Genomic DNA, 18,722 nt, shown 5'->3' with positions numbered 1-18,722 from the left:
TGATCTGCACCCCACCAGCGCTGGAGCTATGGAAGAGGCAGCTGAAGTTATTCCAAGAAAGCGCTCGAAGTTTGGTAGTAAAAGGAAGTGACATTTCTCCCCTGCCTCCAGGCTGGTCTCTTGGGGAGTGCACAGGGCCAAAAGGAAACTGCTCAGTGTGGGGACGTGATTGCGTGCTGGGCTCCTGTACGCGCCGGCCGGGTGTCCTAGCGGCACTGGGTACGCGTAGGGCCGTGTGCAAACATCCCCAGTGCCAGATGCCATGGACGAGTGAGAGGATGCCAATTGGTTTGATAGGGGTAAATAAGCAAGAGCGAATATTTATACAGCGGTGTGCAGCCTGCTCAAGTTCCTGAAGGCTTGGCTGGCAGCCTCTCCCGGGCTGGCTCAGGGGCAGAGGGGAACCTGCGCGACTGGGCCTCCGAGTTAGCCTCCCCTCTGCTGGTTAGGGGGACGCTTTTCGAGCGTTTTCTTCTAACATGACCAAATAGCCTGGAGAAGGTGAACTGCTGTTGTGCGAGGTGAAGGTGTGACTGTGAACACAGCGATGGAGAGAGCTGGGGGCCAGATGCCCGGGAGCTCTGAACCGTCCTTCCTGGTGACTCTGGGTGACCCTCAGGTGACCCTGCTGTCTGTCCACAAGCGGTGGTCCTTCAGGAGGAGCCCTAGGGCCACGGGCTCCTCCAGGCCAGTGATTTCGGAGGAGGAATGCTCTCCCCCATCAGAGAAGGGAGAATTTTCACAGAAAGTTTTGAATAAAACACAGGAGGTCAGTTCCAAGCAGGTGAGTGCCGTTGGAGAAGGGCTGAAAAGCCAGGAGGGCTTTTTTATAAAAGCTCCAGGTTATAGATGGAGGTTTCCCGCGTGTTTCATGTCAGAGGGGCCAGGAGCAAGCAGCTCTGGGGTAGGGAGTGAGCCAGGGGTCCAGGGGAATTTTCCAGGGATTAAGTTCATGGTGGATAAATCTTGGGTTTTGTTGCTTCTTATTTTCAGGATATTTTGTAAACGTCTGTGGTGCACAAGTTTCCCAAAACGCAAATCAGACAAAAATGGATCTTTTCCCCCTTTTTATTTTTTAACGTGTTTACCTTATTTTGTTAATCTTCACATTTCAGCTAAATAAACATTTTGAAAGTGTTGCTGCCCAATGAACCCGCTCTTTTTAGGCAAACGAAAGGTTTGTTAACCCAAACGTCAGGTCATGTTCAAAAGCAGGGCAGTGTAACTAACGCTTTGTAAAAATGGTGCTTCAGCAGCATTTCTGGGTGGGACTGGTGGTCTGTGTGGGGTCCTTTTCATTGACATGAGTAGATGGAAAAAAAAATACTACTTAGATATAAAGGGAAGTTTTCGTAAGTCCTTTTTGCTCCTTGAAGAGTTATTTTTGTTTCTTCTGGTGTTAATTGTTTAAAAAGTCTTTAAAAGTAAGGGAAATTTTGTGAGTAGAGATTTTTGAAATGTACTATGCAAGAGATATTTGTATGTTGAAGGAGATTTATGAACATCCATTTATGCAGTACACAGTCAACTTTTATGTTTCTAGTTGAATGTCTTAAGATAGCAAAATAATTATTTTTGTAAAATGCTTGAGAACATTCTTTTCTTCTTTTTTTTTTTTTTGAGAGCATTTCTTTAAAATGTTCAAACTACTACTTGACAAAATTCAGCCTATGTCTGAGGTATTTGAATGTGAAATATTCTAATGGTTTTTAATGGCCACTTCCAACCTCATGTGACGAGGAAAGCAACCTGAACCTGGCCGGGGAGCCCTTCAGAAAGGAGGGCTCTGGGCTGGAGGCCAGGGTAGAGGCTGTGGCTGCAAGAGAGTCAGGTGCAGATCTGCGCCCTTGCTGGCCTGTGGGACCTGGCAGGTGAGCCTTGGACTCCTCCGGCTTCAGGTTACTGGAATGAGAAGTCCTGCCTCTTTGGGACGTGAAAGCACCTTGTCGAGTACTGTGTAAACGCATAATGGTATCATCTCTGCCGAAATGACCTTCAGCAGGACTCCCAGCTCGGAGATGTGTTTGGTGCTCTCTGAATGTCTGGTAGAACTCTGTCAGCCAGTTAATCCATCTGAGCACAGTTGCAACTATTTTTTTCTGAAGCTCTGATTGTAAAAGTAACACCTGCTCATTCTACAAAACAAATTTAACATGAGGCAAGGGGAATATGGAAAAATGTAAAGAAAATGAAAACAGCCACATACTTCAGCCATTTTGCCACTACACATGTGAATGTGTATACGTGAGTTTGTGTATGTATGTGTACGTAGTACTATATACCTTCTATTTTTTACTTAATATTTTGTGGATATATATACACACATACACACACACACACACATACACATACACATGCATATACCTTATATAATTTAAATTAATTACCCTCAGATGGGAAATTTGTAGTAGCTGGTTTAAGATAAGAACCAAACTAAATGTCAGTTACAATTGAGTATTTGTTCACTGTTACAGTGTATTGACTCAAAGTCTGCTATAAATCAAACTCTGGGTCTACTTGAGAGCTGTCTTATTTAGTACTTGGTACGTGGAAGGGACTTGTCACCTCATTTAATCACTATCCTCCTTTAACAGACAGAAACCTGAGATCAAGAGGTTAGGTAATCTGGGGACTTCCCTGGTGGCGCAGTGGTTAAGGATCCTCCTGCCAATGCAGGGAACACAGGTTTGATCCCTGGTCGGGGAAGACCCCACAGGCCGCAGAGCAGCTAAGCCCGCGAGCCACAACTACTGAGCCCCTGTGCCACAACTACTGAAGCCCGCGCGCCTAGGGCCCATGCTCCGCAACAAGAGCAGCCACCGCAATGAGAAGCCTGCGCACCGCAACGAAGAGTAGCCCCTGCTCGCCGCCAACTAGAGAAAGCCCGTGTGCAGCAATGAAGACCCAACGCAGCCAAAAATAAATAAATTAATTAATTTTTTAAAAAAAAAGGTTAGTTAATCTGCCTGAAGGATTTAATACCAGGTCTGTCTGAGGACAGGCCCCTTGCTTTTCTGTTGGGACAGGGAAGTATCTAACATGTTGGGTGAGATAGGGTTTGAAAACATCTGAGTATTGCAGAGCTGCTAATCCATAGTGAATGAAAAGTTAGCTTTTAGGTTATGCATTGTTCACAAAAGATGCAGGTAGCTGCTCTGAAGAAAACATTTCAAAATTGTGTTTGTGGTTAGTGGATTTGTGTGCTTGTATTTACATTTCTCATACCACGTAGAGTATGTTCTACGCAGTTTAGAATGAAGACGTGATGTTGGGCAAGGGGTCAGTTTCTTCCGTGTTTTGGACGGAGGGGGAAGTGCCTTTCTGAAAGGCATAGCTGGTCAAAGCATAGTCTGGAGAGGCCATCCCTCCCTCCCACCTATGTTAGATTCGCCTCTTCGCTGGTGTGAGCAGGCTCCGTGGGTCAGGCCACGCCTGGTGGGTTTCCCAGGCAGTTACTCCACCACCACCCCTACCCCGCCAGGAGTGCGCTCACCAAAGAGGAGAAGGCAGGGGCCTCAGCGCCCTGGCCTGGCTCTTCTGGCCCTGCATCCACAGGCCTCCCCGGGGCTCTTGTTTCCTCTCAGGCCCGGGACGATGGCCTGGAAAGAAACAGGCTCCTACCTCTCAGAACCCCTTTGGGGAGTTGTGGGCAGTAGAGATTCCTGGTCCTCGATCCAGCTGGAGGGTGTAGGGAATATGCCCCTTTCTGCTCAGCACTGCCTGCCTGGGCCTCCTTACCCATGGCCTTCCTGATGGCTGTTGCCAAGCTAGGCCGCCGTGTTATGTGTCTTTCTCTTCCACGTCGGGCGGTGTATTAGTCTACGGTAAGTAAGCTGTTGAGTGAGTGAACAAATACGTGAACCGGAAGTGATTTCTGTGGCAGGAGGGAGGGCCGATGTTGGAAACACTGAGCTGATTGATGACTGTGATGAGAGTGTTGGGTTGTGGGCTTAACCATTTTAGAAAGCAACCTACAGGAGTCTGTGCTGGGTGAGGGTGGTCAGGCTGGGTTTTATTTTTGCCTAAATAAAACCAAGACAGCCCAGCTGGCACAGGCGTACCCCTGCTGAGTAAAGGAAAAAAATAGCTGAAGGGAGTGATCTGGTCACTTAAAGATGTCACTAGCAAATTGTCGTGGAATCGTCATCAACCGTACTATAGTATTATTCACTCTTCCAGAGAATTTGTATTTCTTTATTTTCCCCTAAAATTAGTGTCTGCTGGATATAAACATCAATAACAACGTATAGAAATGTGGATCTCTTCCTCTAGAAAAATAGGGAACAGTGTATACTCTTACACGGTTCTGCAACTTTTCCCCCCTTTAATCTACCAGGGATGTCTTTCCATGTCAATACATGTAAATTCACCTTTTTTAAAAAGCCACTACATAAAATTCTATTGGATGGATACTTTATGTAACCTGTTCTCTATAGACGAATATTTAGATGGTTTCTACGTTTTCACTAGTGAGTGTACCAATGGACATTCTCATGTCACTGTATATCTATATGATGAAAAACCCAGAAGTGGAATTACTGGGACAAAGGCAATGGGCATTTAATATTTTGACAGATATTGCTTCATTGCTCTCAAAAAGGTTGTGTTCTACCAACATCATCTCATATAGTGAGTGACATCCATCATCTCATATAGAGTTTTCCCAAAAAAAGGGAAAAAATGTGTTTTTTTCTTGTGATAAGAACTCAGGATTTACCCTCATAACAACTTGCATATATACCATACAGCAGTGTTAACTATAGCCGTCATGTTGTGCATTACATCCCTAGTATTTATTTGTCTTATAACTGGAAGTTTGTAGCTTTTGACCACCTTCATCCTATTCCCCCTCCCCTCCGCCGCCTCAGGTAACCACAAATCTGATCTCTTTTTCTGATTTTTTTTTCTTTCTTTTTGTTTTAGATCCACATATAAGTGAGGTCATACAGTATTTGTCTTTCTCTGTCTGATTTAGCATAATGCCCTCAAGGTCCATCCATGTTGTCACAAATGGTGGGATTTCCTTTTTTTATGGCTAAATAATATTCCATTGTGTATATATACACCACATTTTCTATATCCATTCATCTATTGATGGACACTTAGGTTGTTTCCATGTCTTTACTATTGTAAATAATGCTGCTCTGAACATGGGGGTGCATAGATCTCTTCAACACAGTGTTTTCATTTCCTTTAAATAAATACCCAGGAGTGGAATTGCTGGATTATATGGTAGTTCTATTTTCAATTTTTTGAGGAACCTCCGTACTGTTTTCCATTGTAGCTGTAACAATTTACATTCCCACCAACGTTGCACAAGGGTTCCCTTTTTTCCACATCCTCACTAGCATTTGTTATCTCTTGCCTTTTTTTTTTTTAAACATCTTTATTGGAATATAATTGCTTTACAATGTTGTGTTAGTTTCTGCTGTACAACGAAGTGAATCAGCTATACGTATACATATATCCCCATATTCCCTACCTCTTGCATCTCACTCCCACCCTCCCTATCCCACCCGTCTAGGTGGTCACAAAGCACCGAGCTGGTCTCCCTGTGCTATGTGGCTGCTTCCCACTAGCTATCTATTTTACATTTGGTAGTGAATATATATCCATGCCACTCTCTCACTTCGTCCCAGCTTAGCCTTCCCCCTCCCTGTGTCCTCAAGTCCATTCTCTACGTCTGCATCTTTATTCCTATCCTGCCCCTAGGTTCGTCAGAACCTTTTTTTTTTTTTTTAGATTCCATATATATGTGTTAGCATACAGTATTTGTTTTTCTCTTTCTGACTTACTTCACTCTGTATGACAGGCTCTAGGTCCATACCTCACTACAAATAACTCAATTTCTTTCTTTTTATGGCTAATATTCCATTGTATATATGTGCCAGATCTTCTTCATCCATTCATCTGTCGATGGACACTTAGGTTGCTTCCACGTCCTGGCTATTGTAAATAGAGCTGCAGTGAACATTGTGGTCCAGTCATCTTTTTGAATTATGGTTTTCTCGGGGTATGTGCACAGTAGTGGGATTGCTGGGTCATATGGTGGTATCTCTTGCCTTTTTGGTGATAACCATTCTAACAGGTATGAAGTCATATCTCATTGTGGTTTTGATTTGCATTTCTCTGATGATTGGTGATGTTTATCACCTTTACATGCATCTATTGGCTATTTGTATGTCTTTGGAAAAATGTCTGTTCAGTTCCTATTTTTAATTGGATTAATTTTTTTTTGCTATTGAGTTGTATGAATTCTTTATTTAAATTATTTTATTTATTTATTTTTGGCTGTGTTGGGTCTTCATTGCTGCGCGCGGGCTTTCTCTAGTTGCGGCCAGCGGGGGCTACTCTTTGTTGCAGTGCGCGGGCTTCTCATTGCGGTGGCTTCTCTTGTTGCGGAGCACGGGACCTAGGTGTGCAGGCTTCAGTACTTGTGGCATGTGGGCTCAGTAGTTGTGGCTCACCGGCTCTAGAGCACAGGCTCAGTAGTTGTGGCGCATGGGCTTAGTTGCTCCGCGGCTTGTGGGATCTTCTCGGAGCAGTGCTCAAATCCGTGTCCCCGGCACTGACAGGCAGACTCTTAACCGCCTTGTCACCAGGGAAGCCCAGTTGTATGAATTCTTTATGTATTTTGAACATTAACCCTTTATCAGAGATATGGTTTGCAAATATTTTATTCCGTTCTGTAGGCCATCTTTTAATTTTGTGGATTGTTTCTTTTGCTGTGTAGAAGCTTTGTAGTTTGATGTAGTTCTACTTGTTTATTTTTTGTTTGGCTGCGTGCGCTTTCTGTATCATATCCAAAAAATCATTGCTGAGACCCATGTCAAGGAGCTTTTTTCCCCTACGTTTTCTTCTAGAAGTTTTATGGTTTCTGGTATTGCACGTAAGTCTCTAAACCATTAGAGTTGATCTTTGTGAGTGGTATAAGACAGGGTCCCAATTTCATTCTTTCATTCTACATGTGAATGCCCAGTTTCTCAGCACCACTTATTGAAAAGACTGCCTTTTCTCTGTTAAGTATTCTTGGCTCCCTTATCAAATATTAATTGACCATATATTATTATTATTTTTGAAAAGGTTTATCAACCACTTACATTTCTTTTTCTGAGGATTATTTTAAGTAGCAAGTTCCTATCGTGCATTTGTAGATTAGCATAAATTATAAATATTAAGTTTATACCTAAGTCTTTCAAAGGAATATTTGTTTTCTGTACAGCTGGTCATACCTATAGTTCTAGGTAGAAACCACCACCTTCATTAACCATTATAGTATACATTTCTTTGTGATAAAATAACGGCATTATTTCATCAAATCTGATGACCATATGCAATTTATCAATAATAATAATTAACAAGAAGAATAATCCCAAGTTCGTTGACTTCCGTCACATAATATAAATACCCGAATTAACATTGTTTGTGTGATATTTTCTTCTAACCAGTCATAACATTGCGTATATCTAACGTAGGTCTTTTCATATCATGAAAAGATCATATCATGAAAAAGTCATATCATGATCTTACCATCATTCTGGGAAATGACTAGGGAATTATGACCTTATGGTTCTCACTCAGACTATTTCATTCAAATGTAAAAAAATGTTCTAAGATGATGACAGTTGCTTGATAGTGACAGGCCTGCTATTTAAAATTTCTTTGTTTCGGAGAGGCTTGAAATATAGAGTGTTATCAGAGAAGATTCTGAAGCAGAAAAAAATGCCGTTAATTGATAAATGTCTGATGGAATAATTGTTACAATAGGTGTAGACCTACTAGAGAATGGACTTGAGGATATGGGGAGGGGGAAGGGTAAGCTGTGACAAAGTGAGAGAGAGGCATGGACATATATACAACTACCAAACGTAAAATAGCTAGTGGGAAGCAGCTGCGTAGCACAGGGAGATCAGCTCGGTGCTTTGTGACCACCTAGAGGGGTGGGATAGGGAGGGTGGGAGGGAGACGCAAGAGGGAGGGGATATGGGAGCATATGTATACGTATAACTGATTCACTTTGTTATAAAGCAGAAACTAACGCACCATTGTAAGGCAATTATACTCCAATAAAGATGTAAAAAAAAAAAAAGCAACGGAAACGGCTGATAGTGAAGCTGTGTGGAGTGAGATTGAGAACGGGGTTTCTGAGGTACTATTGGGAAGTGCTTCTTGGAGAGGTCTTAGAGTTTGTGAATTTCTAGATTTTATTCTTTTTGTACGTGGAAAACAAGCTATGTTGCCTGTATGTGTTGAGGTTTGTTCATTTTATTTGTTGTTAATTTTATTCTCTTTTTTTCTCCTGGGCAAATAATGATACAGTGCATTCAGTTTTTCAGTAAGGGTTTATATTTTGCCTCATCGTGGTCAAGAGAAAGAAACAGGCAGTAAATGGTGATTTGTGTGGAATTTCCCAGAAAGTGCACAGTGAACAGCAGGGCTGGGGGTGGCCCTGCGGCCAGAGGTCAGGCTGGAGCCCACACAGTCCAGGCATACTGTGCGCCCTCTTTGGTGTTTGAACTAATGCCTGAGTTTTGGCTTGTTTTTTCAGTAGACAAACTGTAAATAATTCTCACTGGAAGTTCTTTCTGGACCTTTGTGAGCCAGTGTTAAAGGACAGTTAGAAGGGGTTGAGGTGGGCGTGGGGGAATATGTACATGAGTTTTAGTGATTAGTTCTTAAAAGTAAAACGGTGGAGAATAACAAGTTCCCTGCCTACTTCCCTGGACCGCTTTTGAAGATCGAATGAGGCCATGTTTGTCTTCATAGTCAATCATTTTCAAACATTTATGGCGTTAGCCTTTTAAGACCTCTTAGCATTCAGACCTCCCTGCAGAACTGGGATGGGCGTTATTGTTACCTCCTTTTACACCTAAGAAACCTGAGGCTTGGATTTGCTCAGCCAAGGCTGGAACTCCTACCCAAAACTGTCGGACATCCCTTCAAGAAGTTCACAACAAATCGGAATGGCCGATATTTAAACACATAGATGTGAAAACGTTCTTTAGAGGATAAAGCCATGTAGAAATATGTCATCTGTTCATTATTACTGTCATCTTTATCACAATGATAATGTTATTGCTGCTTATGTCAGTGTGGTTTAACAAAACATTTTCTTCCTTGCCTTAGAGAAACTGAAAAACCACATTTGTTTTCTGGTATAAAAGTAGTACTTGGGCTTCCCTGGTGGCGCAGTGGTTGAGAGTCCGCCTGCCGATGCAGGGGACACGGGTTCGTGCCCCGGTCCAGGAAGATCCCACATGCTGCGGAGTGGCTAGGCCCATGAGCCATGGCCGCTGAACCTGCGCGTCGGGAGCCCGTGCTTCGTGGCGGGAGAGGCCGCAACAGTGAGAGGCCCGCGTACCGCAAAAAAAAAAAAAAAAAAAAAGTAGTACTTGTCTGTTTTTTCATTCAGGTTTTACTAATTGGAAAGTATATACAGATAGTGAAAAATCAGAACGTCATAACTCACCCGTAGATAACCTCAATTTTATGTATTAATACCTAAGTATGTATTTGCTTAAATCTATGTAAGTACAGGTTTAACATGGGTACATTGATTCTTCTTCAGTGGAGGTCTTTCGGGGTCTTAGAGACCGACACCCATTTGCCTGGTGTGGTTTGGGTGGGATCTTTTCTTGAGTCAGTCACTTCTGAACCTTCTTCCCCTTGTATCTCTGAAGCTCAGAGAATTCTCAGATACGAATAGAGCAGAGGGACTTCCCTGGTGGCACAGTGGTTAAGAATCCACCTGCCATGGGTTCGATCCCTGGTCCAGGAAGATCCCACATGCCGCGGAGCAACTAAGCCCGTGTGCCACAACTACTGAGCCTGCGCTCTAGAGCCCGCGAGCCACAACTACTGAAGCCTGTGTGCCTAGAGCCCGTGATCTGCAACAAGAGAAGCCACCACAGTGAGAAGCCCATGCACTGCAACGAAGAGTAGCCCCCGCTCGCCACAACTAGAGAAAGCCCGGGCGCAGCAACAAAGACCCAACGCAGCCAAAAATAAATTAAATTTTAAAAAAAGAAAAAAAGAGAAGAGAACAGATACTACGGGTTGCAGGCCAGGCCCAGACCCAGGCCGACCAGTGATCTTAGCCACACCCTCACCTCCATGCTGTGCTCACTCACCTGGATGTAGCCTGTTGTTACCTGATAGGTAGTGTTGGGGAGGAAGATGCTTTTCTCTACCTTTCTGGGTTCTTCTGGCTGGTCTAAGAATGAAGTTGACAAGAGACAGATTAACAGGAGAAAGCCAAACATAAGTTTAATAACATGAATACATGGGAGAGACCAAGAAAAATTAACTCACCAAGGTGGCCGAAGCCCACACCTTAAATGCCATCCTCAGCCAAAGACAGAAGAGGATGTTGAGAGTGGGGAGAGCCAGTTAGGGGAAGTTACCAGGAAAAGCACAGTAAACAAGGGTGATTGTGGCACGCATTTCAGTCCTTTCCTTCTCCGTTGATAAATGGAGTTTCTAGAGCTTTGGTCAGCCTCCTCTTCCAGGGACAGAGCGGGACATACCCTTACAAATGGAGATTTCCCTTACAAATATAAGTGTTTCTTACAAAAAGGCAATTCCTACTTGGTTTTCAGAGCCCTTTCAGTGTCTGCTGTTTATCAGAAAATAACTCGCTTAAGACAATATGCCAAAGAGATGCATTTTAGGGTGGTAAGTTCTGCTCCCCTGTAGTAGTATGTGGCTGTTTTTTCTGTTTTCTTCATTTTGCTCTTCAGTATTGTAGTCTCTTCCCCAATTAACATGGCTAAAAAGAAAAAGTAACCTTCGAATTTCTTTAAAAAAAAATAGAAAGCCTGCTGGACTTTGGGCTGGATTTAGATCCCAGCTCCGTTATTTAAATAACCTTGGATGAACCTCTGAGTCTGTTTCAGCAGTAAAATGGTGATAAGAATATCTACTTACAGAATTATCTTGAGCAGTAGGGATATGAAATGCCATCCTCATAAAGTAACGCCGAGAATCATTAACTACTTGCTACTATTGGGTCTGTGTACATATGAAAGAATCAGGACCTTTCTGTATTTTGAATTCCATGAAAGTTCGGGTGTATAGGGTTGTATGGGGTGGAGGTTATATACTGGAAAAGTTGCAGGCACGTATAATACTTTTGCCTCATAAGTTGTTAAGGGTGTTCCATATCCTTCAAAGTGAAAGAAGTCGGGCTTCCCTGGTGGCACAGTGGTTGGGGGTCCGCCTGCCGATGCAGGGGACACGGGTTCATGCCCCGGTCTGGGAGGATCCCACATGCCGCGGAGCGCCTGGGCCCGTGAGCCATGGCCGCTGGGCCTGTGCATCTGGAGCCTGTGCTCCACGACGGGAAAGGCCACAACAGTGAGAGGCCCGCGTACCGCAAAAAAAACAAAAACAAAGTGAAAGAAGTCTCAGGATAAGTGGGTGAGTGGTATCCAGTTTAAGGATGATGGGGATCCACCTGTAACTAAGAGAGCTCAGAAGTGGCTAGTGGTTCTTCCCTTGTACGTGTAGTAGCATTGCTCTTTGATTTGTGATCACAGCCATTTTATACAAGGCATGTCATTTCTGGGCTTTGCAATTTCAGTCTGGCTTTGAAAACGTTCATTAAAACATACCACCCCATTTCCAATTTCTTCATACTAGACTGGCCTCTCTTATTTTCCTTTCCTGGCTCCATCTTAGCAAATCAAGAGTTTATATACCTTTCCCTATCTTTTCGTTTAAAAGCCCTGGTACTCTCAGCAAATTCCATGTGACCAGGCCGCCTAGAGAGGTGGCAAAGAATTGCAATTCATTTTTGGATTCCTCTCTGTGGAATTACCATCTTCTCTGGTGTTTCCAGGCGCTTCTCAACCTCATGCCTACCGTACTAATAGTTTATTGAAAATTCAGAAGCCAGCAGCCTGATGTTGGGCCTGTAGAAGAAGTCCCCGGTGTTTGTCCTCAAGGAGTGTATAATTCAGTGGGACGTAGACAACACTGGGAATTCTACCACGTTTTCCCTGGACACACAGTCTGTACCCTGGGCCCACTCTCCAATGTCCATTGCTTCTTATGAGCCCTTAAACCTAGACATGTTTGTTTCTTTGAACTCAGTAGGGGAGTTTTTCCCCACCCCAGAGATTGTCTTCATTGAAGAATGGAATTAAAAGCACAGTATGTGTGTACACTTAAAAACGATCCAGATACCCGACAACTGTTATGAGATTGCTCCTAAACCAACAGGTACGCTGGTGTTTCATAAAGTTATGTTATTTGCAGAGCTTTGTCTTCTGTAACTGCTTGTCTTTAGAAGCCTGCCTGTATAGAAGGGAGACCTCTGAGTATTATTTGCTACAAACAAATAGCTTCCAACACTTCTGCAGACTCCTTTAGCAGGAACATAGAATCGATAATCCAGGGATTAAGAGCCAGCTTTGTGGCTTGGGTTTGGTGAGTTGTAGCTCGACCTGGGACCAAGAAACATAAGTTGGGTAGTAAATCATTAGGGATTTGTTTTTCCAACAGACTGGGTGACTGAGAGTTATGTCTTATAAGGAGGTAATTTCTGCTTTACTAAGATACTGTATTGAAGGATCTAAATATCTTTAGAATATCTTCTTAGTTTTTCCTGTATCTTCTTTTTTTTTTTTTTTTGGTCACACCACGTGGCATGCAGGGTGTTAGTTCCCGGACCACGGATTGAACCCAGGCCCCCTGCAGTGGAAGTGTACAGTCTTAACCACAGTCTTTCCCCCTGACCTGCATCTTTTTTCAGTTAAATAAGTATTTAATTCATACCAGTTACAATCAAGTCACTGCTGCGGATCTCCTTTATTCTCACATTATTTTAACTTAATGTTCAAATTAATTATGTTTTAGAATTCGGTAACACGTGTACATTGTACAGTAAGTTGTACAGTGAAAAGTAACTCTTCCTGCCCACTCCTGTACCCCAGCTGCCTGACCCCTTCAGCTGCCCAGTCCACAGACTCTGTGCCAGCTTCTTATATGTTCTTCCAAAGGTAACTCCATACATGCATAAACATCTGTGTGTGTCGTATTCTTTTTCTCTCACAAACAGTGCTAGCATGCTGTGATAGACTTATTTTGGTGGTCCTCCCAGTGAACTCCACTTCCTTGTATGTAAGCACTTATGTAATTCTCTTCCTTATTGACTGAGCTTGGCCACGTGACTGGCTTTGGACAATGGTGGATTAGCAGGTGTGATGCAAGCAGAGGCTTGCTAAGTGCTTGCACACTGGGACTTGTTCTCTGTGAATGCTAACTACCGTGACACTCCCTCTCAGAACCCAGAAACCCCCAACGGTGAGGTACCCAGCCTAGCCATGTGCAGAGGCTACATGGAAGAGAGCCAAGGTCCCTGCCAACAGCAGCCACCATCAACCTGCCAGCCATGTGATGAATGAGCCATCTTCTTGCAAGTGGAACCTCCAGCCCCATTCAGCCACCCCAGAGATGAGCTTTACCTGCCAAACCCTGTCCAAGTTGAAAAACTGTGAGCTGTCATCATAAACCACTAAGTTTGGTTTGTCTTGAGCAGCAGATAACCGAAATACTAGATGCACTATATATTCTTTTTTCTTGTAAAAGATTTATCTATTATTATTTAACTTATTTTTGGCCGTCTTGGGTCTTGGTTGCAGCACGCAGGATCTTCGTTGAGGCATGCGGGATCTTTCGTTGTGGTGCGTGGGCTTTTCTCTAGTTACGGCACGCAGGTTTTCTTTTCTCTAGTTTGCGGCTCACAGGCTCTAGTTGAGGCACACGACCTCAGTAGTTGTGGTGCATGGGCTTAGTGGCCCCGTGGCATGTGGGATCTTAGTTCCCTGACCAGGGATCGAACCCTAGTCCCCTGCATTGTAAAATGAATTCTTTACCACTGGACCACCAGGGAAGTTCCTAGATGTGCTGTATATTCTGTGCCTTGCTTTTTTCACTGAACTATATATTAGATACCAGTCTATTTCACTGTTTATAGAGTTGCCTCATTCTTTTTAAGAGCTAGATAGTATTCCATTGTACATTTGTGCAGTAATTTATCAGCCTCTATTGATGGACATTTATGTTGTTTTCAATCTGTTGTAGCATCTAATATCTTTGTTGCATGCTTCCTTTTGCATGCAAACAAATATATTTATTGCCTAAATTCTTAGAGAGTCACTGGGTCAAAGAATATGTGAATTTGTTATTTTAATAGATATTGCCAAGTTGCCCTCCCAAGAGGTAACATTCCCACTAACCCTGGGGAATGAGTCAGTGGGTGCCAACTTGAATGGTGAAGACCATGTCAACCTCACATGTGAGGTGGGAATGTTATATTTCTCCTTTAATGTTGCTTTTCATATATTGAGAAGCCATTTGCATTTCCTTTTTGATGAACTGCCTTCTTTTTTCTGTTGGAATGTTGGCCTTTTTCTTTTTCGAAGGAGCTCTTTATATATTAAAGGAATTAGCTCTTAATTTGCTTAAGGTGAAAGCAAGTCTTCTTTTTCTTTCGGTTTATCTTCTGCCTTGGTTTGAACAATTTGTTTTCCTCTTATTGTGGTTAGATATACCAAACTTTTATTTTATAGCTTCTGGATTTTCTTGCTTTTGTTTTGTCATATTTAGGCTTTCCCCACTCTGAGATTATAATAGATATTCTCCTGTGTCTTCATCTAGTACTTTTATTATTTTGCTTTTTACGTCTTCATCTTTGATCCGTCTGAATTGTCTTCTGATATATAGATTCCAAATTTATATTTTTCCAAATAGGTTTCCCAGGTGTCTACCCAGCCGTCCGTTAATACTGTTATGCTATGTCATCCTTATCATATACATTTCTGTATTTACACCATAGATAATTTCAGTATGTTTTTTGAATCCATCAGATTTTTGAGTTACTGTCTCATAAATTACGTAATTATCCCTTTTTCTCTATTTTAAAATATTTTTTAAAACTCCTTATAATTATTAATCCCAAACTAGCTTGTGATTTCCTCTGTGGATATACAAATGAATATTTATAGTCTGTTTTAAAAGTTATTTAAACTTCCATCTTGTGAAGCTGCTCAAAATCTGAAGTTGGAAAGATAAGCATCTTATGCACAGGGACAGAGAAGATCAATCCGTGTAATCGAGCTTCAGCTGAAGACGAGTAGGCTTGTGTAGGTGTCGAGTGACATGCTTTTTTACCCGTTGCCATATACAAAGGCCTGTGCCCAAATGCCTGAAGCAGGTAATAGCACTGGTATAAGAACTATATCTCGTTAAGAGAGTGGTGAGGCTGGGACCCTGCGAAAGGGAAGTTTTGTTAACAGAATGGCTGAGGCCACATCATGAGAAGACATCAGGAAACTACCCTTGAGCTGTGATACGCTAAGAAAATGAATCCGTTTAATTTGGTGAAGCACGTGTCGTTTTTAGGTAATGTCTACAGCGGCCCTGAGCACCCGGCGGGGCAGGGACTCAGCCGAGGCAGAACAAGGCAAGTGCCTTGTTCAGCCCAACTTCCTGTTCTTCCAGCTTCCCCCCTCCCCCTCCTCTTGGTCCCCTTGGCACTGCTGTGCTCACTTCCGTGGCTCAAGGGGCGTCCTTCGAGACCTTTTTTCACAGTCACTGTGGTCTGGCCCCATGCGCTGGGAGGTCTGCATTTGGAACATGTGCCCTATGGCTATTAAGTCTAACCCCTGCTAAGAGAATGAGATGGACACCCCTAGAAAGAGATGCAGAATTTGGGTGTGGCCTATTCTGTATATTTGCATTCCAGCAGGACGTCCAGAGTTTAAATTGAAAGGACCAAGTCCAGTGGGGAGATTTCAGGTGTCAGCTGGAGTCGGGGAGGTCTTGTGGGACTTGTGCCCTTCTGCTGCGGGCTGCTGTGCTCTCTGCCTCTGTCATAGGCCTGCCATGCTTGTTCTGTGCGGGTCAGCCCCATCGTGCTCTCCTTTCCCACAGAAACCTTCATGCCTTCTACCAAGGTGGGCAGTTGACTTCTGGGTTCAGAATCACAGAAAGTCAGAGCTAGAAGGAACCCCTCTGAACCCTTTCATATGATAAGTAATGTCTTTATAGATTTCCTCCCCTTTTGTAATGTTCTCATACTCTTGGGATGTTTGGACACCAGTGGTATTGTTTTCCATTTTCTCAGTGCCACACAAGCTGGGAGATTTTAGAAAATGTTTAGTTTTAAGGGTACAAAATGTTCTTTTCTTCCTTTTAGATCCTGCCTAAGCTTTCCTGGCCTGCTCGAACCTGGGAGCCAACGATGAAGCAGAGTTTTGCCTTTGACAACAATGGCTACGAGCACGGCCTGGATGGCGTGCACCCCTCTCAGACGGCCACCGGCACCATCAGCATCGTGGGCATGACCTGCCAGTCGTGTGTGAAGTCCATCGAGGGCAGGGTGTCTAGTCTGAAAGGCATTGTGAGCGTTAAGGTTTCCCTGGAGCAGGGCAGCGCCATGGTGAGGTACATGCCCTCGGTCCTGAGCCTGCCTCAGGTTTGCTGTCAGATTGAGGACATGGGCTTCCAGGCCACTGTGGCGGAGGGAAAGGCTACCTCCCGGCCATCCAGGTTCTCGCCCGCCCTGGAGGCTGTGGTCAAGCTTCGGGTGGAGGGCATGACCTGCCAGTCCTGCGTCAGCTCCATAGAAGGCAAGATCGGGAAACTGCAGGGCGTCGTGAGGGTCCGCGTCTCGCTCAGCAACCAGGAGGCAGTCATCACTTACCAGCCTTACCTCATCCAACCCCAAGACCTCAGGGACCACGTGAACGACATGGGGTTTGAAGCCGTCATCAAGAACAAGGTGGCCCCCGTGAGCCTGGGTCCAATTGACATCAGGCAGCTCCAGCGCATCCACCCAAAGGCCCCTCAGGCTTCCATTAACCAGAATGGCAATAACTCAGAGACCTCGGGGAGCCAGGGGGTGCCCCTGTATCTGAGAGTGGATGGAATGCACTGTAAGTCTTGTGTCCTGAACATCGAAGAAAATATTGGCCAGCAGCCAGGGGTTCAGAGTATCCAAGTGTCCCTGGAGAACAGGACTGCCCAAGTCCAGTACGACCCTTCCTGCATCTCCCCAGGGACCCTGCAGAGGGCCATTGAGGCTCTGCCACCTGGGAACTTTAAAGTCTCTCTACCCGATGGAGCGGAAGGGAGTGGGACAGACACCAGGAGCCCCCAGGCGCTCGGCGTGCGCTGTGCTGCAGTGCTGGCCATCGCTGGCATGACCTGCGAGTCCTGCGTCCAGTCCATCGAGGGCCTGGTTTCCCAGAGGGAGGGAGTGCAGCGTATCTCAGTGTCTTTGGCTGAAGGGACAGGAACGGTTCTCTACGATCCATCTCTAACTCACCCAGCAGAACTCCGAGCTGCGGTGGAGGACATGGGATTCGAGGCCTCCGTCCTGGCTGGTACGTGGTTGATGCTAAGTTCCTTGGATTTTTAGCTTCTTTTCTGAAGAGAGCACTGATTCTGTGTTCTTTTTTTTTTTTTAATTATTATTTTTGGCTGTGTTGGGTCTTCGTTGCTGCTCACGGGCTTTCTCTAGTTGCGGCGAGCGGGGTCTACTGTTCGTTGCAGTGCACAGGCCCTGGGAGCATGGGCTTCAGTAGTTGCAGCACGTGGGCTCAGTAGTTGTGGCGAGCGGGCTTCACTAGTTGTGGTGCACGGGCTCTAGAGCGCAGGCTCAGTAGTTGTGGTGCACGGGCTTAGTTGCTCCGTGGCACGTGGGATCTTCCCGGACCAGAGCTAGAACCCGTGTCCCCTGTATTGGCAGGCGGATTCTTAACCACTGCGCCATGAGGGAAGCCCCTGTGTTCTTTTTAAAAAGAGTACTTTGGGAACACCTGGCCCTTCTCTCTCCAAAGGAAACATCATCATTTGCTCTGAGATTTCTCTGCTAAACAAAACAGAATAATAAAGACAACAGGACCCTGGTCTCACCACCTGGAGCCCATTCTGTTGAAAGTGGGAAAGAAGGGAAGGATATGATGATGGTTTCCCTTCCCACCCACCCCCGACCATGGCTGTGAGAAGAGGGGGTGTATGACAGCCTTCCCAAAGCGAGGTGCCCACATACCTTGATGCCACGTCACTAGACAGTTTCCAGGGTGGTGGCTGTCCCCAGGCCCCCTCCCATTGACCCGCCAGCCACTCACTTGTCTGTTTTCCCCTCCATTTCCTTCACTCGGGAGCCCAGCAAGTTGTCTTAGGGTCTTTCGTGTTTCTGCCCCTCACCAGGTCTGTGTGAGCTGTGGGATGCTGAGCAGCGAGGTACCTTCCCCCACCCCCACCCCAAGAACTTATGTGGTAGCAGGGAGGGGGAAACCACGCGGGGCAGCAGGTGTGAGCCCTGTGAGGGGGAAGGGGGGCTTCTAGGGAGGGCTCCCTCTGGGGGTGGGTGGGTGGGAGTGAGCCAGTGAGCCATGGGAGGTGGCAGAAACACGGCCGGGCCCCCTGTCCTGCCCCTCATGGCTGACTCCCACTCACTCCCCCCGCCCCGAGGAGCCCTTCCTAGGCCCCTGCACCACCCACCCCCAAGGGGAGCGGGTGAGTCATGTGGAGTGACTGGGCCCCATTCTGGGCTTTGTCTTTGTACCAAGTTTCAGGAAGGAGATTTGTTTTGTTTTGTTTTTTTAAACAAAAATCAATAAGGAAACTGGAACAGTAAATCCCGTACTCAGAAGCTAAGACATGTAGTATGTAGTCGTCATCTGCTATATTTGTATAAGGTTTAAAGTCTT

General features: G+C 44.9%; 1 protein-coding gene across 1 annotated transcript in view; it reads left to right on the top strand.

Annotated features, from left to right (window-relative positions):
* Positions 1-521: 521 nt before the first annotated feature.
* Positions 522-18,722, top strand: part of ATP7B (ATPase copper transporting beta) — a 61,876-nt gene continuing 43,675 nt past the window's right edge. Inside the window, 2 exon segments of the mRNA XM_022574758.2 lie at positions 522-784; positions 16,202-17,390. Of these exon segments, the coding sequence (XP_022430466.2) occupies positions 548-784; positions 16,202-17,390 (1,426 nt within the window). The 5' untranslated portion in view covers positions 522-547.

The sequence above is a fragment of the Delphinapterus leucas genome, chromosome 18 (genome assembly GCF_059928025.1).
Source record: "Delphinapterus leucas isolate spDelLeu-1000000601 "Yukka" chromosome 18, BTC_Dleu_Yukka2, whole genome shotgun sequence".
Classification (NCBI taxonomy): Eukaryota; Metazoa; Chordata; class Mammalia; order Artiodactyla; family Monodontidae; genus Delphinapterus; species Delphinapterus leucas.
Note: the sequence above shows the minus strand (reverse complement) of the source record. Positions and strands in the feature narration are given on the sequence as shown.